At 44.2% G+C, this 17,566-nt stretch overlaps 1 protein-coding gene across 1 annotated transcript in view; it reads right to left on the reverse strand.

The window, feature by feature from the left end:
• The window catches only part of ZFC3H1 (zinc finger C3H1-type containing), a 3,672,721-nt gene that overhangs the window by 685,289 nt on the left and 2,969,866 nt on the right, over positions 1 to 17,566 (reverse strand). The window contains exons 25-26 of the mRNA XM_044087220.1: positions 14,346 to 14,451; positions 14,057 to 14,255 (exon numbers count right to left, since the gene is read on the reverse strand). Coding sequence (XP_043943155.1) covers positions 14,057 to 14,255; positions 14,346 to 14,451 — 305 coding nt within the window. The remainder of the gene's footprint in view (positions 1 to 14,056; positions 14,256 to 14,345; positions 14,452 to 17,566) is intronic.

The raw sequence follows: 17,566 nt of genomic DNA on the forward strand, positions 1-17,566 counted from the left end.
ATGCTAGTGGGTGAAATGTCCTTGTGCAGAAATTTTGAGTTGGTGATTGTGAGGAGATGCAAATAGATCTATCTGAGGCATTCCCCACTTCTTTGTAATGGTCCTGAAGATGTCCGGGTGCAGGTGCCATTCGTGAGCATCTGATGTGGTCCTGCTTAAAATGTCCGCTAGAGTATTTTCTTTTCCTGGCACAAATCTTGCTTGCAGCTGGATGTTGTAGCTGAGTGCCAGGGTCCACAGTTCCAAAGTCATTCTGCATAGAGGGTATGAATGAGTGCCTCCCTGTTTGTTGATGTACCACATGACTGTGGTGTTGTCTGTCCTTATCAACAGCTGTCCCTCTTTGAGAAATGGTCTGAACCTTTGGATAGCCAGTTTTACAGCCAGCATTTCTTTTAGGTTGATGTGCAGGTGAAGTTGATCCTGAGTCCACAATCCTTGCACGCATTTGTCCAGCATGTGTGCCCCCCATCGTAGGTCTGAAGCATCTGTTGTAATGCTCTGGCTTGCTTGACATCTGTGAAAGGGAAGGCCTGGGTTGGACCGGCATGTCTGGGCCCACCATAGGAACTCCTGTTTTAAGCATGGAATTAGTGGGATTTCTGTTTCGAGGCTGTGCCTGTGTTGGGACCATAAATTCCGTAGGTACCACTGTAGTTTTCTCATATGTAGTCTGGCAAATGGAACCAAAATTATGCATGATGCCATGAAGCCCAAGGCCTGCAGAACTCTTCTTGCTGTTAATTTGTTCAGCTTTGTTAGTGACAAGAAGTAAAGAGGGAGTTCTTTTTGTTTTTCTGTAGTTAGGAATGCCATTTGTCTCACTGTGTCCAATTCCGCTCCCAAGAATGTCCTTGTTTGGGATGGTATCAGTCTTGACTTTTGTAGATTGACTGTGTATCCCAGTGCTTGTAGCAAGTAAATGACCCTTTGCAAATCTGTTGTCAACTTGCTTTTGTTGTCCCTTGTAGCAGGCAGTCGTCCAGGTATGGGTAAATATGAATTCCCTGTAGTCTGCAGTATGCGATTACTGATGCCAGGCATTTTGTGAATACTCTGGGCGCAGTAGATAAGCCAAAAGGCAATGCTGAGAATTGATAGTGCTCTGATCCTGCAAGAAATCTGAGGTATCTTCTGCAGATTGGTCGAATAGGGATGTGCAGGTATGCCTCCTTGAGATCTAGAGTTACCAGCCAACACTCCTTGCCCAGCATGGGAAGAAGTTGCTGTAGGGTCAGCATTTTGAATTTTGGGACAATGATGTATGTATTCAAGGTGGACAGGTCGAGAATTGGTCTCCAACTGTTTCCTTTCTTGGGACTAGGAACAGTCTGGAGTAGAACCCTGTCCTTGCTCTGCTGCAGGCACTTTTTCCACAGCTCTCATGTTTGCTAACTCCATTATCTGTTGTAAAGCTTCTGTTTTTGATTTGGAGGTAGATTTGGCATTCCTCTTTGACTGGTATAGTGTGGAAGTGGAATCGGTAACCTTGATGTATAATTTGCAGAATCCACTTGTCTTTTGTTATGTGGTGCCAGTTCTTTGCAAATAAAGTTAACCTTCCGCCTAGTGGAGCTGCTATTTGCTCCCTGGTAGGCGGTTTTAGGAGTAAGTCACTGTGGCTGTGTTGAAGAAGAGGCAGTGGCTGCGTCTGTGCCTCTGTTGTTACCTTGCCACTGTCGTCCTCTGTAGGCACTTCCTCTGGTTTGGTTTCTGCCTCTGGAACGTCTATTCCTGCCCCTTTGAAATCTTGTGGAGTCAGGAAAGGACCAATTCTTGGCAGGCCAGTTCCTGCTAAACCTTGGGGGTTGAACCTGCAGGAAATCTTTAACAGTTTGAACTGATTTTGCCTTCTCCTCCATTTTCTTCATAACCTGCTGTGCAGGTGCACCAAACAAACTTGTCTTATCCATAGGAGCATCTAACAATTTAGCTTTAACATGATCTGGTAGAGCTTGCTCCTTTAGCCATGCATGCCTTCTTATCACTGTGCCAGTCATGGCTGATCTAAATGAAGCCTCCAGTGCATCATAGCCACATTTTAAGGAATGGTTACTAACCTGTTGTATGTTATTTACCATTTCTAATACATATTTCTTGTCAAGAGCTTCATCAGTGGTTAATTTTTTAGTTAACTGATCCAGCATAAACTCTTGGTATTGAATCATGTGAAACTGGCAGTTTAAAGCTCTAGCTGAGAGAGTAGCTGAAGTGTATACTTTTTTACCCCATCTGTCTAATGCCCTTGCTTCCCTTTCAGAAGGAGTAGGGTTTTTAGCTAAGGTCGCAGCAACTGCCTTGGGACCCTGGGATATAGTTTCTGGGTCTGCAAGGGGGGCCTTGTAAAGGTGGTGATGAGTGTCAGGCACCCTGTAAAATCTGTCTGGTTTGGCAGGGGCTGGGGGTAATGAGTCTGGAGCAGAGCAGACATCATTAAAAGCGTCATCTACCACAGAAAGAACAGGAGGTATAGCTAAGGGCCTGTGTTGTGGAAGGTGCAGAAAAGTTCTAAGTCTTTTCCGGGAGTCTGAGAATTCTTGTTGCTGCCATTGGAACTGCTCTCGCATGGCATGCAAGGTTTCCCCAAAGGAGAATTCTTCTGGAGGGGAAGCAGCTGGAATGGATTCTTCAGCATCAGAATCCTCAAAATTAGAGAAAGGAGCCTCTGGCAGGTCAGTAATGTCTGATTCATCTGCAGAATCATCAGAGGACACTGGCTCAGGGGGCTCTGCCCTAGGTCTCTTATCTGGGGGCTGAGAGGCCCTGTCTGGGTGAGGTTGAGATCCTCTAATTAAAGAAATCAAATCTTCTGCCAAGGTGAGCATTTGGGAACTAGAAGAGGGCCTGGATGAGGGTGGTTTAACAGGCACTGATTTGGTAGACTTGGCTGCTTTAGCCCTGGCGAAGGCCTTAATGGACATGGCTGCTGGAGGCCTAGCAGCACCACGTGCTGGGGTAGAGACATCCAGGGGAATGGTGTCTGATAAGTCAGTGGGTAAAGTTTCAGAGGCCGATTCAAGAATTGTAGCAGGGGCCTCAAGTGTAGAGATAGGTTCGGCTGTACCTAGATCAGTTTTCTCGGTTTCGCCGAAACCGAGACACTCATGATTTGCTTAAGCGTGGTTTCAGCGAAACCGCGGACCGCGAGTGTCGGTCTTTTTCTTTGCGTTTTTTGGCAGAAAGTGTAGTCGGAGGTTCCGACGACATAATGTAAGCAAAGTCAGAACCGAAAAACTGTTCTGCAAACTCCGACCGACGCCTAAGCGTTCGTCGGTTGAAGGAAGCACAGGCCGAACAGGCTGCTACGTCGTGGGCTGGGCCTAAACAAGGCAGACAGTAAGAATGGAAATCTTTATGAGGTATTTGTTTCCCACAGGTTAAACAATTATTAACTTTTTCTGACATCGGCTGAGGCAAGAAAGAGTCCCCAACGGGGTACTTAGCTTTAGAAGTCTTCGAAGTAGTATTCGGTAGAAAAAATCTCTGGATCCGACCGACCGGCACTTGCGAACCGCTTCTGCTTCGGGCGCCACGCGGCAAGAAAGACTGAGGAAAATGGCGTCGGCTGATGCCTTTATACCCGAAGTCCAACAGAGATGACGTCGGATGGAGAGCGACATCAGCCGAAGCCGGACCCGGACTTTGGAATCCGGCCGACTGACGGGCTGCCTGACGACAGGACAACCCAGCTGTTATGACTGCAGATGCATCCATGAAGGACATCCCTGTAAGTGTGCTGCTTATGAACACAATCTGACAACTTAGCTTCTGACTGACTCATTCCAGAGAAGCTTACTTTATCTGAAACATTCTCCTCCGTCACAGCACAGACACTAAACTTGTTCCTCCTGCTGACTTGCCTTCTTGTTTTTCCTAGACAGAAACAAACTTACCAAAGAGCCCATGCCGGCTCAGTCAGTGCCTTAGCTGATGCTGGGTGATTCTGCATTAGCTAGTAGTCATTTTCTCAGTCCAGTCACTTAAATCTTCTGGTTCCTCTGGTGTAGTCCTTTCAGACACCATAATCCAGGGGTCAGCTATGTCCTCTCTGGCTGTTCTAGTATCCAAACCAGGCAAGATACAATCCATATAGCCTAAAGGCTAATGCAGCAGGGAGAATGATGAACATACAACACTTCTAGGTGATTTCGGTACTGACAGGAAATAAGCCAGAGGTCAAAACAGACATCCACATTTGCAGCTCTTGCCCTCACAAAAATAACACCCTACATGAACAGGGCTCAAAATGTACTCAATGACAGCTCCACACTGTAGAGGTATAAAGCCCTGAGGATGACTGACATCATGGTGGTACAGATGGTTTAAAAACCCAGTGGGAAAACAGGGTTATGTTGCTATGGGGAGTTGGGCACTGACATACATGACATTTATGTGAGGGGCATTACTACAGCAGTACCATTGCTTGCCCACCTGAAGACATCAGTCTGCACTTCAGTGAAGCAGTAAGGTTCAACACCCTTTATAAGCCTCAGTATGACAGCTCCTCACCTTGCTTGGTCCCACTTCAATGCATGGTGGCTTGCACCTCCTAGAATCTGCATATGGGAGAACTGGCCCCACTTCATATATGCAGGCTGGCCCTGAAAGGGAAGTCCTTCTGGCATGGGTCACATCGAGGGGGGGCATCATGATCTGGGGAGATGAGAGAAACAGTATAATATGGGAGCAGGACACAGGGGAACCAGAAGTCAGTGGGCATTAAGAAGCAAAAAAAAAAAAAAAATTAAGAGGGCTTGGTTACTTGATTGCTGATCTCTATATTTAATTGACTGTTCATGGCTGCATAATTCCACTTTTTAAAAAAAGAAATCCCTCTTCAAATCAGCCACACAAGTTGGTTTCTTTATTTGCTACTGTTTGTTGCTGATAGCCTGACACTAAGCGATCAGGTACCTGATGTTGTCAAGGGCTATCATATGGTTCCTTGAGGTGCAATTTCTTGTAATTCACTTGCTGAGCTTACTGGGGTGAAAACAGTGACTGCTCTAGACAGATGCTCACTAACTTGAGTTTCTCCTTTCCACAGTGCTGTAAAAATGGAGCTTGTATACTTATGTTTGGGGTACGGAGGATTGCTTATCTCCTGCAGTTACAATGCATGGGACAGACATGCCATTATAATGAATTGGGCAGATGTGTTTCGATCAGCTGGGACCAAGTAAGTGATTTCCAAGGGACCTCTCTCCGATTCCTCACACTGCAAATGTTGTCTAGTCTTTTTTCATCTCTGGAACACACCACTGATTAAGCTCTTCATTCTATTTGCAAAACTTCATCTGTGGTGGGTTTTATTTATTTGTTTGTTTTCTAGAGAATAGCACTGGATCTCCATGGACTAATTTCAGACTCAACCTGGGAGCAGTGTCTGGTTATGTGACTTGCTCAGTCTCACACAGTTAGGCAATGGAGTCAGGGGAATGGAAACTTCCACCACAGAGCCACAGGAAAAAGGCTCGTTACCAGCACCTTAACCTTCTAAGCCAACTGTCAAACTTGTGCCTTGGTCTTCTCCCACATGGACTACAGCAATGCCTCACACACAGGGCTTCCAGACTGTGAAATTTTATCAACAGCAGATTGTCCAAAACTCCTCAGGCTGGTTACTTAACTTGGATATCATCACACCAGGCCAAACTGTAAGCAAAGCTCTCTTCATCCAAGACTGGACTAGACAGTCAACAGGAGAAGGTACACACTTGCACCACACCACACTCATCACATAGTCCCTCAAAACCTACACCACCAAAACATACACATAGAAACACAAAACACACACCTACATTCACGGAGGGTCCCAATAAAAATCTACGCAAGCAACAGGGACCTCTAAAGCAGAAATGCAAGCAACCCCAACCCCCCCAACACAACCCAAATGACACAGCCCACAAAACTCAGTGTGCCACTCAACCACAGCCCATAAGGCATAACAATGTACCCAACACTCTAGTCATAGGTGACTCTATAGTCAGGCACACTGATGTTCCACTCACCAGGCTAAACAAGGAGAAAGTTACTGTCAGGTGCCTGTTAGGTGCCAGGATCTGCCATATAACGGCATGCACTCAGGTCACTCCACAAGTACAAATATGACTCTGTCATTGCCCATGTTGGTGTGAATGACCTGAGACGTACCGCCCTGGACTACATGAAAAGAGACATGGAGGAGCTGTCCGATCTTGTAGCCCAGGCAGGTATGACCCTAGCCCTTAGTAGCATCCTGCCATCACCCAGAATGATACCACAGTACAAGGACAAAATGATTGACTTCAACAATTGGCTAAGCTTCTGGTGTCATTCTAAGGGGATCCAGTATTTGTCTGCCTGGGATGACATGATCGACAAACCGCGATGCTTTGCCAGAGATGGCCTGCACCTGTCGCCCTTGGGATTCTGGATACTGTTTAAGGCTCTTCCCACCCCTATAGTGCCCTTTTTAGGCAAGGTTCAAATGACAAATTCACCACCGTAACAGGTACAAGCAAGCAAAATCTGAGGGTAATGCTACTTAATGCTAGAAGTCTAAACCTCAAAATGCACTCACTAGAGGCACTCCTTAAAATGGAGAACATTGAAATCTGTGCAGTGACAGAGACCTGGTTCAAGGATCCAGAGAGCACCCCTGCATTACCAGGCTATAATTCATAGATTAGTACTAGACTAACTGCCCTTGCGAGCCATTTTAAGCCTAGCCAATTATCCCTTGTGAGACTCGAACCCTGCACCTTCTGTTTGTAAGGCAAACACCTTAACCATTAGGTCACCCTCCCAACCCTAAATACATAAATGTGCATGTTCGAGTGTATTCACTGTTGCAGTCATCACACTTGGGTTATCTGCCTGCAGGTAGCCCTCAGTTGCCCTGAGTACCAGAGACTTAGCATTTCTGCATCAGTTGCTGTCACTCCAGGACTGACGTCAGGTCATCAGGGGTATAAAAACAGGCAGCCAACACCATTACATCAGTTTTGCAGCCAACACCATTACATCAGTTTTTCTTGCCCCAAATGTCAGGAGCCCCCCAAATAGGGAACTAAGTTATGGTGGGGAAAACACCACCAGTAAAAATACCACTACCAATACCCCTGAAGGGGGTGAGTAATAGGCATAGAGAGGAGAGAAAGGGAGAGAGAGGCAAGGGGGCTGGAGGGAGGGAAACCAGGACTGCAACAGTGAATACACTCGAACATCTACATTTATGGTAAGTGTACACAAACTGTACTACGTTCTTCGTGTTTCACTGTTGCAGTCATCACATTTGGGTAGAGTCCCAAAAGCTGAAGAAGGGTGGAGGCAGTCAAGAAGAGTTGGGACTGGCTAGTATGTCTTGCAGGACTGCTGTTGCAAAACCTGCCCTGGATTTGGAAAAGACCGGCAGGAGGTAATGCTTGGTGAAGGTGTGCACAGAACTCCAGGTAGCAGCTTCCAGGATGTCCCTGGTAGGGACTCCCCTGAAAAATATTGTAGAGGTAAGAGGTTGCCCTAGTGGAATGTGTTCTGACCCCCTGAGGAGTTGGTTTCCCATGGTGCTTGTAGCAGAAATGGATGCAGTGTGCTATCCATTTGGAAACTGCTTGTTTTGAAATGACCTTGCCCTCTGCCCCTGGTGCAAAGCTGACTAGTAAATGGTCAGATTTCCTGAAGGGCTTAGTCCTATCAAGGCAGAATCTGAGCTGTCTGTGCACATCCAAGAACTGCAGGATCCTTTCCCCTTTATTTTGAGGATGAGGGAAGAAATTTGGCAAATGGAATGATTGGTTGAGAGCCACACTGGACACCACTTTACGCATAAAGGAAGGGTTAGTCCCAAGGAAAACCCTGTCAGCATGGAAAATAATGCTTGTAGCTCAGACACTCTTCTAGCTGAAGTGATGGCCAGAAGCAAGGCTGTTTTCCAAGAGAGGAATTTTAACTCTGCTGATGCTGCAGGCTCAAAGGGGGGAAGCGTGAGCTTTTCTAGTACAAACTTAAGCTCCCAAGCAGGGGTGGGTGCTCTCCTTGGTGGCCTTAAGTCGTTTTCCCCTCACAGGAACTGTTTGATAAGAGGGTGAGAGAAGAGAGGTGGTTCAGTGTTGTAATGAGCCGAAATGGCAGGGGCATAGATCTTAATAAAGGAGAAGGATAGGCCCCTGTGGAGTAGATCTGCTAATTAATCCAGGATTAGAGGCAGGGATGGCAGGGTTGTGTCCTCTCCTTTAGATTGAATCCAGGAGAAGTACCTTTTCCACTTATCAGCATAGTATTTCCTTGTACTGGGTCTTCTGGATTCAAGAATGACGTCCAGCACCTGCTTGCTTAGGTTGGTTACTGGGGGAGAATTCAAGGAATAAGCCAGCCTGCAAGATTTAGGGTTTGCGGATGCAAGATCTGTCCCCCCTGCTGAGAGAGCAGGGTTGGGTTCTGGTGTAGGTGCCAGGGTGGCACCGGTGACAGGCTGTGCAGGAGTGGGTGCCAGTGCTGGCATAGCCAATCCAGGGCAATCAGACTTGTCCTTGGTCTCTCCTGTCTTGCATTGAGCAATACTCTTGAGAGAAGGGTCAGAGGGGGAAAGGCATAGATTGAGAGATTTACTAACTGGAAGGATAGGGCATCCACTTTCCAGGCCCTGCTGTGAGATGTCCTGGTGCAGAATTTGCTGAGCTGGTGATTTCAGGGGGAGGCAGAGAGATCCACCTCTGCGGTCCCCCATTTCTGAATCAGAAGGTTGAAGGTGCTCTGCTCTAATTGTCACTCGTGTGGGTCTAGGAGATTTCTGCTTAAGTCGTCTGCCAGTGAGTTTTGTTTGCCTGGCAGGAATTGAGCTTGCAGGTGGACCTGCATGTCCAAGGCCGTGTTCCACAGGGCCATGGCTAGCCTGCAGAGTGGGTAAGAGTGGGTTTCCCCTGCTTGTTGATGTACCACATAACTGTGGTGTCTGTCTTTATTAGCAGGTGTCCTGGTGAGAGTAGGGATCTAAAAGCTGTCAGAGCGTGCTGCACAGCTAGCACCTCTTTCTGGTTGATGTGCAGATGAATTTGACTTGGGCTCCAGTGGCCCTGAATGCACTTGCCGTCCATGTGTGTCCCCCAGGCATAGTCTGATGCATCTGGGGTTAGGGTCTGGGCAGCGTGGGGCTGAGTAAAGGGCAGTCCGTTATTGTGGTTGCGTGCTACTGCCCACCAAAGAAACTCTGTCCTTAGACAGGGTATGATACGAATGATGGTTTCCAGGTCCTGAGAATGTAGGCACCAAAGACTTTTTAAGTACCATTAAAGTTTCCTCATATGCAGTCTGGCATATGGAATTAGTAGGATGCATGAGGCCATGAACCCTAGGGCCTGCAGGATTTTCCTTGCAGATAGTTGGGTTCTGGTGGCCATTTGAGTAAAATAGTCTGTCAGATAGGCTTGTTTTTCTGGAGTGAGGAATGTCATCTGGGATGCTGTGTCCAAGCTTGCTCCCAGGAATACAATCTTTTGACTGGGGACTACTTTTGATTTATTTCCGTTGATGGTGTACCCCAGGGAGGTTAGAAGGTTTTTTTTTTACAAATGTCAGGTGCTGCAACAGCATTTCCTGACTGTCTGCCTGAAACAGGCAGTCGTCCAAGTACAGGTAAATTTGAATATTTCTCTGTCTGCAGTATGCAATGGCTGGAGACAGGCATTTTGTGAATACTCTGGGAGCAGTGGATAAGCCAAAGGGAAGTGCAGAGAACTGATAATGTATAGATCCTGCCCTTAAGCGTAGCTATTTCCTGCATGACTCCCTTATAGGGATGTGCAGATAGGCTTCTTTTAAGTCTAGGGTGACTAACCAGGCATCTTTGGCTAGCATAGGTAGAAGCTGCTGCAGGGTGAGCATTTTGAATTTTGGTACCACCAGGAAGGAGTTGAGAATCGAAAGATCTAGGATTGGGTGCCAAGTGCCCTCTTTTCTGGGTACCAGGAAAAGTCTGGAATGGAATCCTTGACCTACTTGTTCTGCAGGAATAGGTTGAACTGCCCCTTACAGACAACAGGGATTGAACTTGGTTTTGTGCCTCGGCCCAGTGGTTTGGAGGAAGGTCTGGGAACCCTTTTGGGGTTGACAGTGAGTGGAAGTAAAATTTTTACCCCTGGGATACAATGTTGAGGACACATCTGTCTCTGGTGATGGAAATCCAGTTTTTCACACGAAGGGCAAGTTTTCCTCCTAGGGGCACCAGCAATTGGGCAGAGGTGGGGAGTGGAGTTGAGAAGTCATTGGGAATTCTTTCCGTAAGGGGTGTCTTAGTACTCCCTGCTTTAGAGGTGGAGGCACTGCCTACTGAATCTAGGAGGCTGTACTTGCAAGAATTATTTGACTCTGTGCATAGATTTAGCTTTTTCTTCCATCTTTTTAAGAACCTCTTCTGCTTTGGTGCCAAACAGATTGTCCTTGCTCAAAGGAGTGTCTAACAACTTTGATTTGACATAGTCTGGAAAGGTCTGCTCCTTAAGCCAAGCATGCCTTCTTAGTACAGAACCAGTGACTGCTGCCCTGCAAGAAGCTTCTAGGGCGTCAAAGCCACACTGCAATGTATGCTTGCTGACTTCGCTTACAAAATGCATAAGCTCTTGCAATTCTTTATTTTCTGCAGTCTGTAAAAGTAGCTATTCTTTGCTTAAGTTCCATAATATGTTGTTGGTACTTCAGCATGTGAAACTGACAATTCAAAGCCCTAATGGCGAGAGTTGCAGAGGTATATACTTTCTTACCCCATCTATCCAAAGCTCTGGAACCCCTGTCTGAAGGGGTGGGATTCTTAGCTGTAGTTGCTTTGATACTTTAGGCCCCTGGGAAATGACCTCTGGGTCAGCAGTATGATTTTTGAAAAGGAATTTGTGAGAGTCAGGTACTCTGTAGTACCTGTCTGATTTCCTAGGAGCAAGTGGATTCCATAAAGACATCAACAACAACTTCCAGGACTGGCGTTATTGCTAAAGGCCTATGCTGTGGCAAGTCTAGAAATTCTCGAGTCTCTTTTTGGACTGAGGATAGCCTTGGCATTCCCAATGGAAATGCTCTCTTAAAGTATGTTAGGTTTCACCAAAAGAAAAATCCTCTGGAGGAGAGGCAGAGGGAATGGATTCCTCTGCATCAGAATCCTCATAAGCAGATAAGAGCATGTCTTCATAATCAGAACCCTCATCAGACTCTGTCTGTTGAAGCTGCTGGGAAATGATCTCTTTTTCTCTTAGCAGGGGAAGGCTGATTTCCCCTAATCAGCATAAGGTCTTCTGCCATTCTAAGCATTTGATGTTGTGGCAAGGGGGCAGGTGCATGCGCTTTGGTCGTCAGTTTTCTAGGCGTAGCACGTACTTTTGGCCTGAGAAACTCAGTAGTTTTAGACAGAACTGAAGTCGTCGGTTTGTGTGGAACATTAGTAGTGCAAAGAACTTCCTCAGAAGTCGGTACATGCTCAGCGGCTTCGGACCCATCTAAGGTAAAGACATCTGCAGGTTCCATAGTCGAAGAAGAGTCTCATGGCATACTGGACTCCGAACTGGTCTCGGTAGAGGCCTGCAAATCCACTGAAGTGGGTATCAGGGGTTGTAAAAGCGCCTCACTGAGTACCGGTGAACTGGTGACTAGCTTAACGGAAGTATCGTCAGCAGCTTTGGACCTGTGCGGTCTCTCTGTCTTTATCCTTAAGTTTTTCGGAATATTGGTAGTCGGATGGCTTACCAAAGCCATTTTGGAAAACGGAAATCGAGAATGAAAGTATTTAGCAACAAAAAGGGCCCCGACGTCAAATGGTTCAGGCGTTGAACAAGGCACAAAACCGACAGCGAGGTACGTCGTGGCCTAGGCCTAAACAGGTGATGCAGTAAGAATGAAAATCTTGGTGTGGTATTTGCTTTCCACAGGCAAGACAATTGTTAACTTTTTCTGACATCAGTTAGCAGCCGACCGGCACTCGTGCGAATTGATTCAGCTTTGGGCTCCTCGGCAAGAAAGACTGATGTAATGGCATTGGCTGCCTGTTTTTATACCCCTGACGACCTGACGTCAGTCCTGGAGTGACAGCAATTGACGCAGAAATACTAAATCTCTGGTATTCGGGCCGACTGAGGGCTACCTGCAGGCAGATAACCCAAGTGTGATGACTGCAACAGTGAAATACGAAGAACATCTAGTTCTGAAGACACTTGGCTTGCTTTATGTTGAGCCAGACTGTAATCTGCACAAACTCATGAACTGTAGTTGGGATCAGATTTACAGAGTTCTGCTCTCCCTACCAAACTTCACCTCACTACCCCTCTACCCCTTTATCTGGTACACTACAGAACTGTGTCTACAAACAACTGCAATAGCAGTGTAAGGATAACTGTCTTCTTTTGGAGAACCACCATAATACAGTGACTGTGTTACAGACATTCACAGACTCTGTCAAAAAACAAGCTCACGCCTTAAAAAACTCAATAATCAATTTTTCTTTGTTGTTTACCTACACTGATTTGTGATATTCTGCTACCTCACTCTGTATTCCTCTCATCGTCTTCAGAAACTACCTCCTTTATCAAAACATCCATATTGAGGTACCACAGGGTTAGTCCTTGACCCTTGTTATTCACACCTTTGGGAAACAAAATGTTTTCCTGAGTAATAAAAAAATTACCATAATTCCACAGACCTAGTAATAACTTACAAGAACTTGGTTCCAAATTTGTTCTTAGAATTCAAACTTTTCATCAATGCTAATAAAACCAATGGCATGTTTTTCAATCCTGGTAACACACAGCCTACTAGCCTTCTCACTTTTGATACACGTAGTAAGAACAGCTATTACACTGGAACTAGTTACATCCAAAAAACTACTTGTCCTTAAGTAGCCAAATAAAATTTGATCTCGGTACTAAAAATGTGGCACTTAATATATTCTATACCAAGGGTTGTTACTTCCAAGTCTATTTTTTTTGTCATGTCTAATGTAAGCTTCCTTCCTTTTCACCAACCTACAACCTGGACCTTTAGCCAAAATTAACCCAACATACCAAAAATGGTCTACATCTGTAGCTATTCAGTCTTCAAAAACACATCACTGTTCTGCTCTTATGGTGCCTGTTGAAACTCTGAGGGCCATGACTTTGACCTTATGACCAATGGAACTGAAAGGGCAGCTGTGAGGGAACACAAGTAAAGTTAATGTTAAAAGTTTCTTACAGTACTCTTCCCTTCTCAAGTAAGCAGTCTTAACAATTGGAACATACAAGTAAGCACATATATGAAGGGCACAGTCCCCCTACTCCCCACACAGGGAATGCAAAGCCATCCTGCAATAAGTGTTTTCATGGTATAATAGCAAGTTTCAGAACTTGTTGTTTTCACCAAACTGCAGTTTACTTCTCAAATTGACAAGACATGCAGGATCATGTCTCGCACTGACACACAACCCTTCTCTGTACCCCACCTAGTGGAAAGAATAAGAAAACTGTATGCTCACTTTATACCTATGCTTCGGTTCTAGTCTATATCACCCAAACTTGTGGTGATCTCTCAAAAATCATTCTAACATATGCTCCTAAAAGCTAAGGTCACAGTCTATAACTGAATTTCTGTCCCTAATACTATCGATAACTATCTGAAATTTCTGGCTTACATCTCCATCATGTTCTAGTAACAGCTTCATAATGTTATCTGGATCACAATATATACTAGCTGAATTCATCCTTGCTTGAAATGCAGACCAGAACTAGCGAATGTATGACGCTGCATAATTAATGCTGACTTTTAAATAAGAATTATCCGTTTTAAGCTCAGTCACAATATCTGATTAAGCAAATAAAAATAAGTTATTAAAAGTGATGCAAGAGGTACTGAATTGTGAAAAAAATTTCCCTTAAAATGCAAAGGACATGATGAAGACAACCAAAAGCTTGCAAAATTAGGCAATGTATTACAATTTGAATGCAAATAAAATAGTCCTGTAAGATAACAATATTCGAATAAAATAGATGCCAATTTAGCTCTCATTTTACATTGTGCTTTCAATTCTAAACAGTTGCTACTCTGAACATGTGTGCAAACATTTTACCTGTGAAATTAGATATCTGTATATCAGACAAAAGAGCTCTGCGTTGTGAGGTTCCTTTTGAAATGCATTCAGCAAAACATCCAATGCATTTTCTGCTCGTTCTTGACTTAAGTATAGATCAGATAAGACTTCAAGAATGTCGCAAGAAGTAGGACACAATTCAAGCAGCTTTTGACAAAGGTTTTTAGCTGCCTCCCATCTATAATAGATAAAGTATAATCAATAAATAATTTCAGAATCGAATAAGAATTTTACAGTTATATAATAAACAATCAAGTTTAGCAGTTACCTTCCCACCTTCTTCATCAAAGACACCATATTTCTGTAAAGTGGCAGACAGATGGCAATGTTTTGTTCTTTGGGGAGGCTGTCATCAGTACTAGCCCGTACAGCATCTTCAAGAGGGGAAAAAAAAAACATAATGGAACAATGCTGTGGAAAGACAGTTGGTCTCCTTGCAAACAGTCAAATATTCTCACCAATTTTTACATTTAAAGTTGAACTGACCCTTTCAAGTCACAAGCCATAACCCTTACACAAAGAATGGATATCCATGTTTCTAAAAGCCTCCTAAGATACAGAAAAAAAAAAAGGAAAGTTCCTCACCGGTGTGTCCTGCTACATAGACAGACATTAAATAATGCTGCTTAATAACACTTTTCTCTAACAATTAGAAGAATACAGTAATGATGAGGACTGGCTGATAAACTGTCCAATAACTGGTGGTCACGTGGCTCAGTGAACACAAGAGAGATCTTACAACAGCAAGCAGGAACAATGGCAAAGCATAGTAACAGAACAGCATAGTGCTGCTGGACAAGCCATGAATGAAGTGACTCCAGTTACCCTGATAAATTCTTAATCACTGTAACCTGTTTATGCAGGACTTGAAAGCCTAAAAAAACACATTATCCAGAGCTAATTCAATTCAAGTTTGTAAAGTTTCAAAGAGCAATAGCACATTTCTGACGTTACACTTCAAAAAAAACTAAAGGAAAAAAACAAAAGTAAACTAAAAAAATAGGATCATGGGAAGTTACTAGGCTATTTGCCTGAAGCCCTTATAAGCCTAGCCAAGAGTTTAGCCCATGCTTAGACAAATCAGCACCCAATACTCCTCTCCAGCAGGGACAAGGGTAGAATCCCAGGCATGTAGTTTCTATTTCCTACCCAGTTATCCATGTTGCACTTAAAAAGGGGTAAAGAGGTAATCTGCTTGATGTGGAAACTGAGTCTATTCCACAGAAAGGGGGGCCTCTGGGACACAGACCTGTCTCACCAACAAGTCCTATTGATGTCACAGACCAGGTTCGAGGCCACAAGTGTGGGAGCTTGACTTGCGGATATGCAGCAGTCCCATCAAGGCGGGGTCCTAGATCACCTTGTATGCCAGACAGAGGTCACCTCTGAGGAGCCTGTATAAAACCAAGAGGAGGGATAGGGATTTTAGCCTGTGTATGGTACATTTCTGAGGCCCTGGATTCTCCTCGTCATGAACCTCTGTGGTCCCTCCAGCAGCTGCATGTGCTTTGCGAGGTACATGCCGAATGGGGCATTGTACTCAATAATGGGCCTTATAAGGGAAGAATACAGGGATGTTATGACCTTCTTGACCCTGGATGAGATACCCTTACTTATGAGGTGGGCCATGTAGAAAGCTTTCTGTACAATGGAAGTAACATGGTGGTCAAAAGTCAGGCTGCTCTCAATCTGGGTGCCCAAATCCCTCACGACTGATTGTGTGCTTAGGACATTGTTATTGTGATAATTTGTGGGGACGTCAGTCTCCCCAAAGGGGATGATGATGCATTTTTTTTTGTATACAGCTTGAGGCCATGTTTCTGGCACCAGTCATTTGTATGGGTGAGACCCTCTTGGAGGATGTCCACATCACTAGGGGAATTGATGACAGGGCGAAGAGCAACAGATAGTAGTTAGTACTTTTTAAAGTGATGACTTTTTTTTAAGCTTACCTTTGTACCATAGCATGTGGAGCAAAAACCCCATAACAGCAGCTCAAACCATTAGACAGCATTTCTTTTTTTACTGCATTTTGAAGGAGAAATCAAATTTTAAAAAGTTTTTCATACATTGACATCACTGAGGAAAATGCTAAATTTTAACCTTAGTAGTGTCAGTGTTGTGTTCATTAGCTTTAATTGATGAACCACCACCATGCATGTACCCACTTCATCCAAAGGGTAATGTTGCTGTAAGAAATACTACATGTATTTGGGGCATGGTTTAATAAGTTTAGTAAGCTTTGGCCCAAACATGTACAGAGAATTGGAAATACGCACCAGAGCACTTGACTCAAATGCCAAAATATACTAACACTGGAAAATCACAAATTTTTCTGGATGAGAATATATTTTTGACTTAGAAACAGCAGTGGTAGTTTTATATCAAGGAAGGGGAAATATCCCCTTGACCTACGTTCATACAGAACTACTTTAATTCTGAATCATAACTACACTGCCTTTCCAGTTTCTCAACCGGATCTTTGCTAACCTCCTCCAATTCTTATTTATCGTGCAATATTTTATATAAACTACTAATTATACCTTTTCAACAGCAGCTTCTATTCTACACTTGACAATGACCTTTCACTTAGGACCAGCCTATCCCTTTCTCTTTGCCTATATTCTGAAAGCAGTCTCCAACTTGCAGTCCAAACTTCTGTTGGACCTCATCCCACTCGATTACTTTTCTGTCTTAAATAAGGTATCGGGAACAAATAATTTATGCTTTGTTGACTAGGTTACTCCCACTAGGCTAGTGGCCTCTATTCAGAGGAGGCATCAGGTGGTACTTACACTACTGGGGGAAATTTGGCCAAAGCAGCTGGGATCCTTCCCTACTCTAAGCTCATACAGCATTAGAGTACGCACACAAATCCTGTTCTTAGCGCAAAGGTGTCTGGGAGGATGATGCACTAGTGAGATTTTGGTGGAGGAGAAGGAAGATGATTTGTTGGTAGAAGGAAACAGAGTAAGAGAGTGTTGGAGGGTTCAGAGAGTTTACTTCAGCATGGTTTGCTTGCAGAATCCCAGACAAAGTAAAGGAGACAAGTTAAGAATGTTTTGTTACAACCTTCCAGTTGGGATGGCTGTAGATGACTTATTACAAGAAATGTTTATGTACAATGAAGTAGAAAATGGTAGACACTTTGTCAGGGGGACATTATGGATAAAATTCGAAAAGAAGATGCAGATACAATTCAGGAGAAACAGTGGAAATCAAAACAAAAACCTTAAAGAAAAAAATCATACACAGCTGTGGCAGCGGAAGGAAGTGAAATGAGAAAGAGAAGTGAAGAAGTACTTAAAAGAAAAAATATACTACAAGAAATCAAAGCAAGGGGGAGAAAGAATTGGACAGGTAAGAGATCTGGGACAATGTTATTGAACCTTTGATTATTTCAGCACCTGATGCAAGGGCTTTCACTCTAATTAAATATACATTAAATTTCTTCATAAATGACAAACACAAAGATGCTAATCCATATAA

The sequence above is a fragment of the Protopterus annectens genome, chromosome 11.part0 (genome assembly GCF_019279795.1).
Source record: "Protopterus annectens isolate FY-2018-M chromosome 11.part0, PAN1.0, whole genome shotgun sequence".
In the NCBI taxonomy this organism is placed as follows: Eukaryota; Metazoa; Chordata; order Ceratodontiformes; family Protopteridae; genus Protopterus; species Protopterus annectens.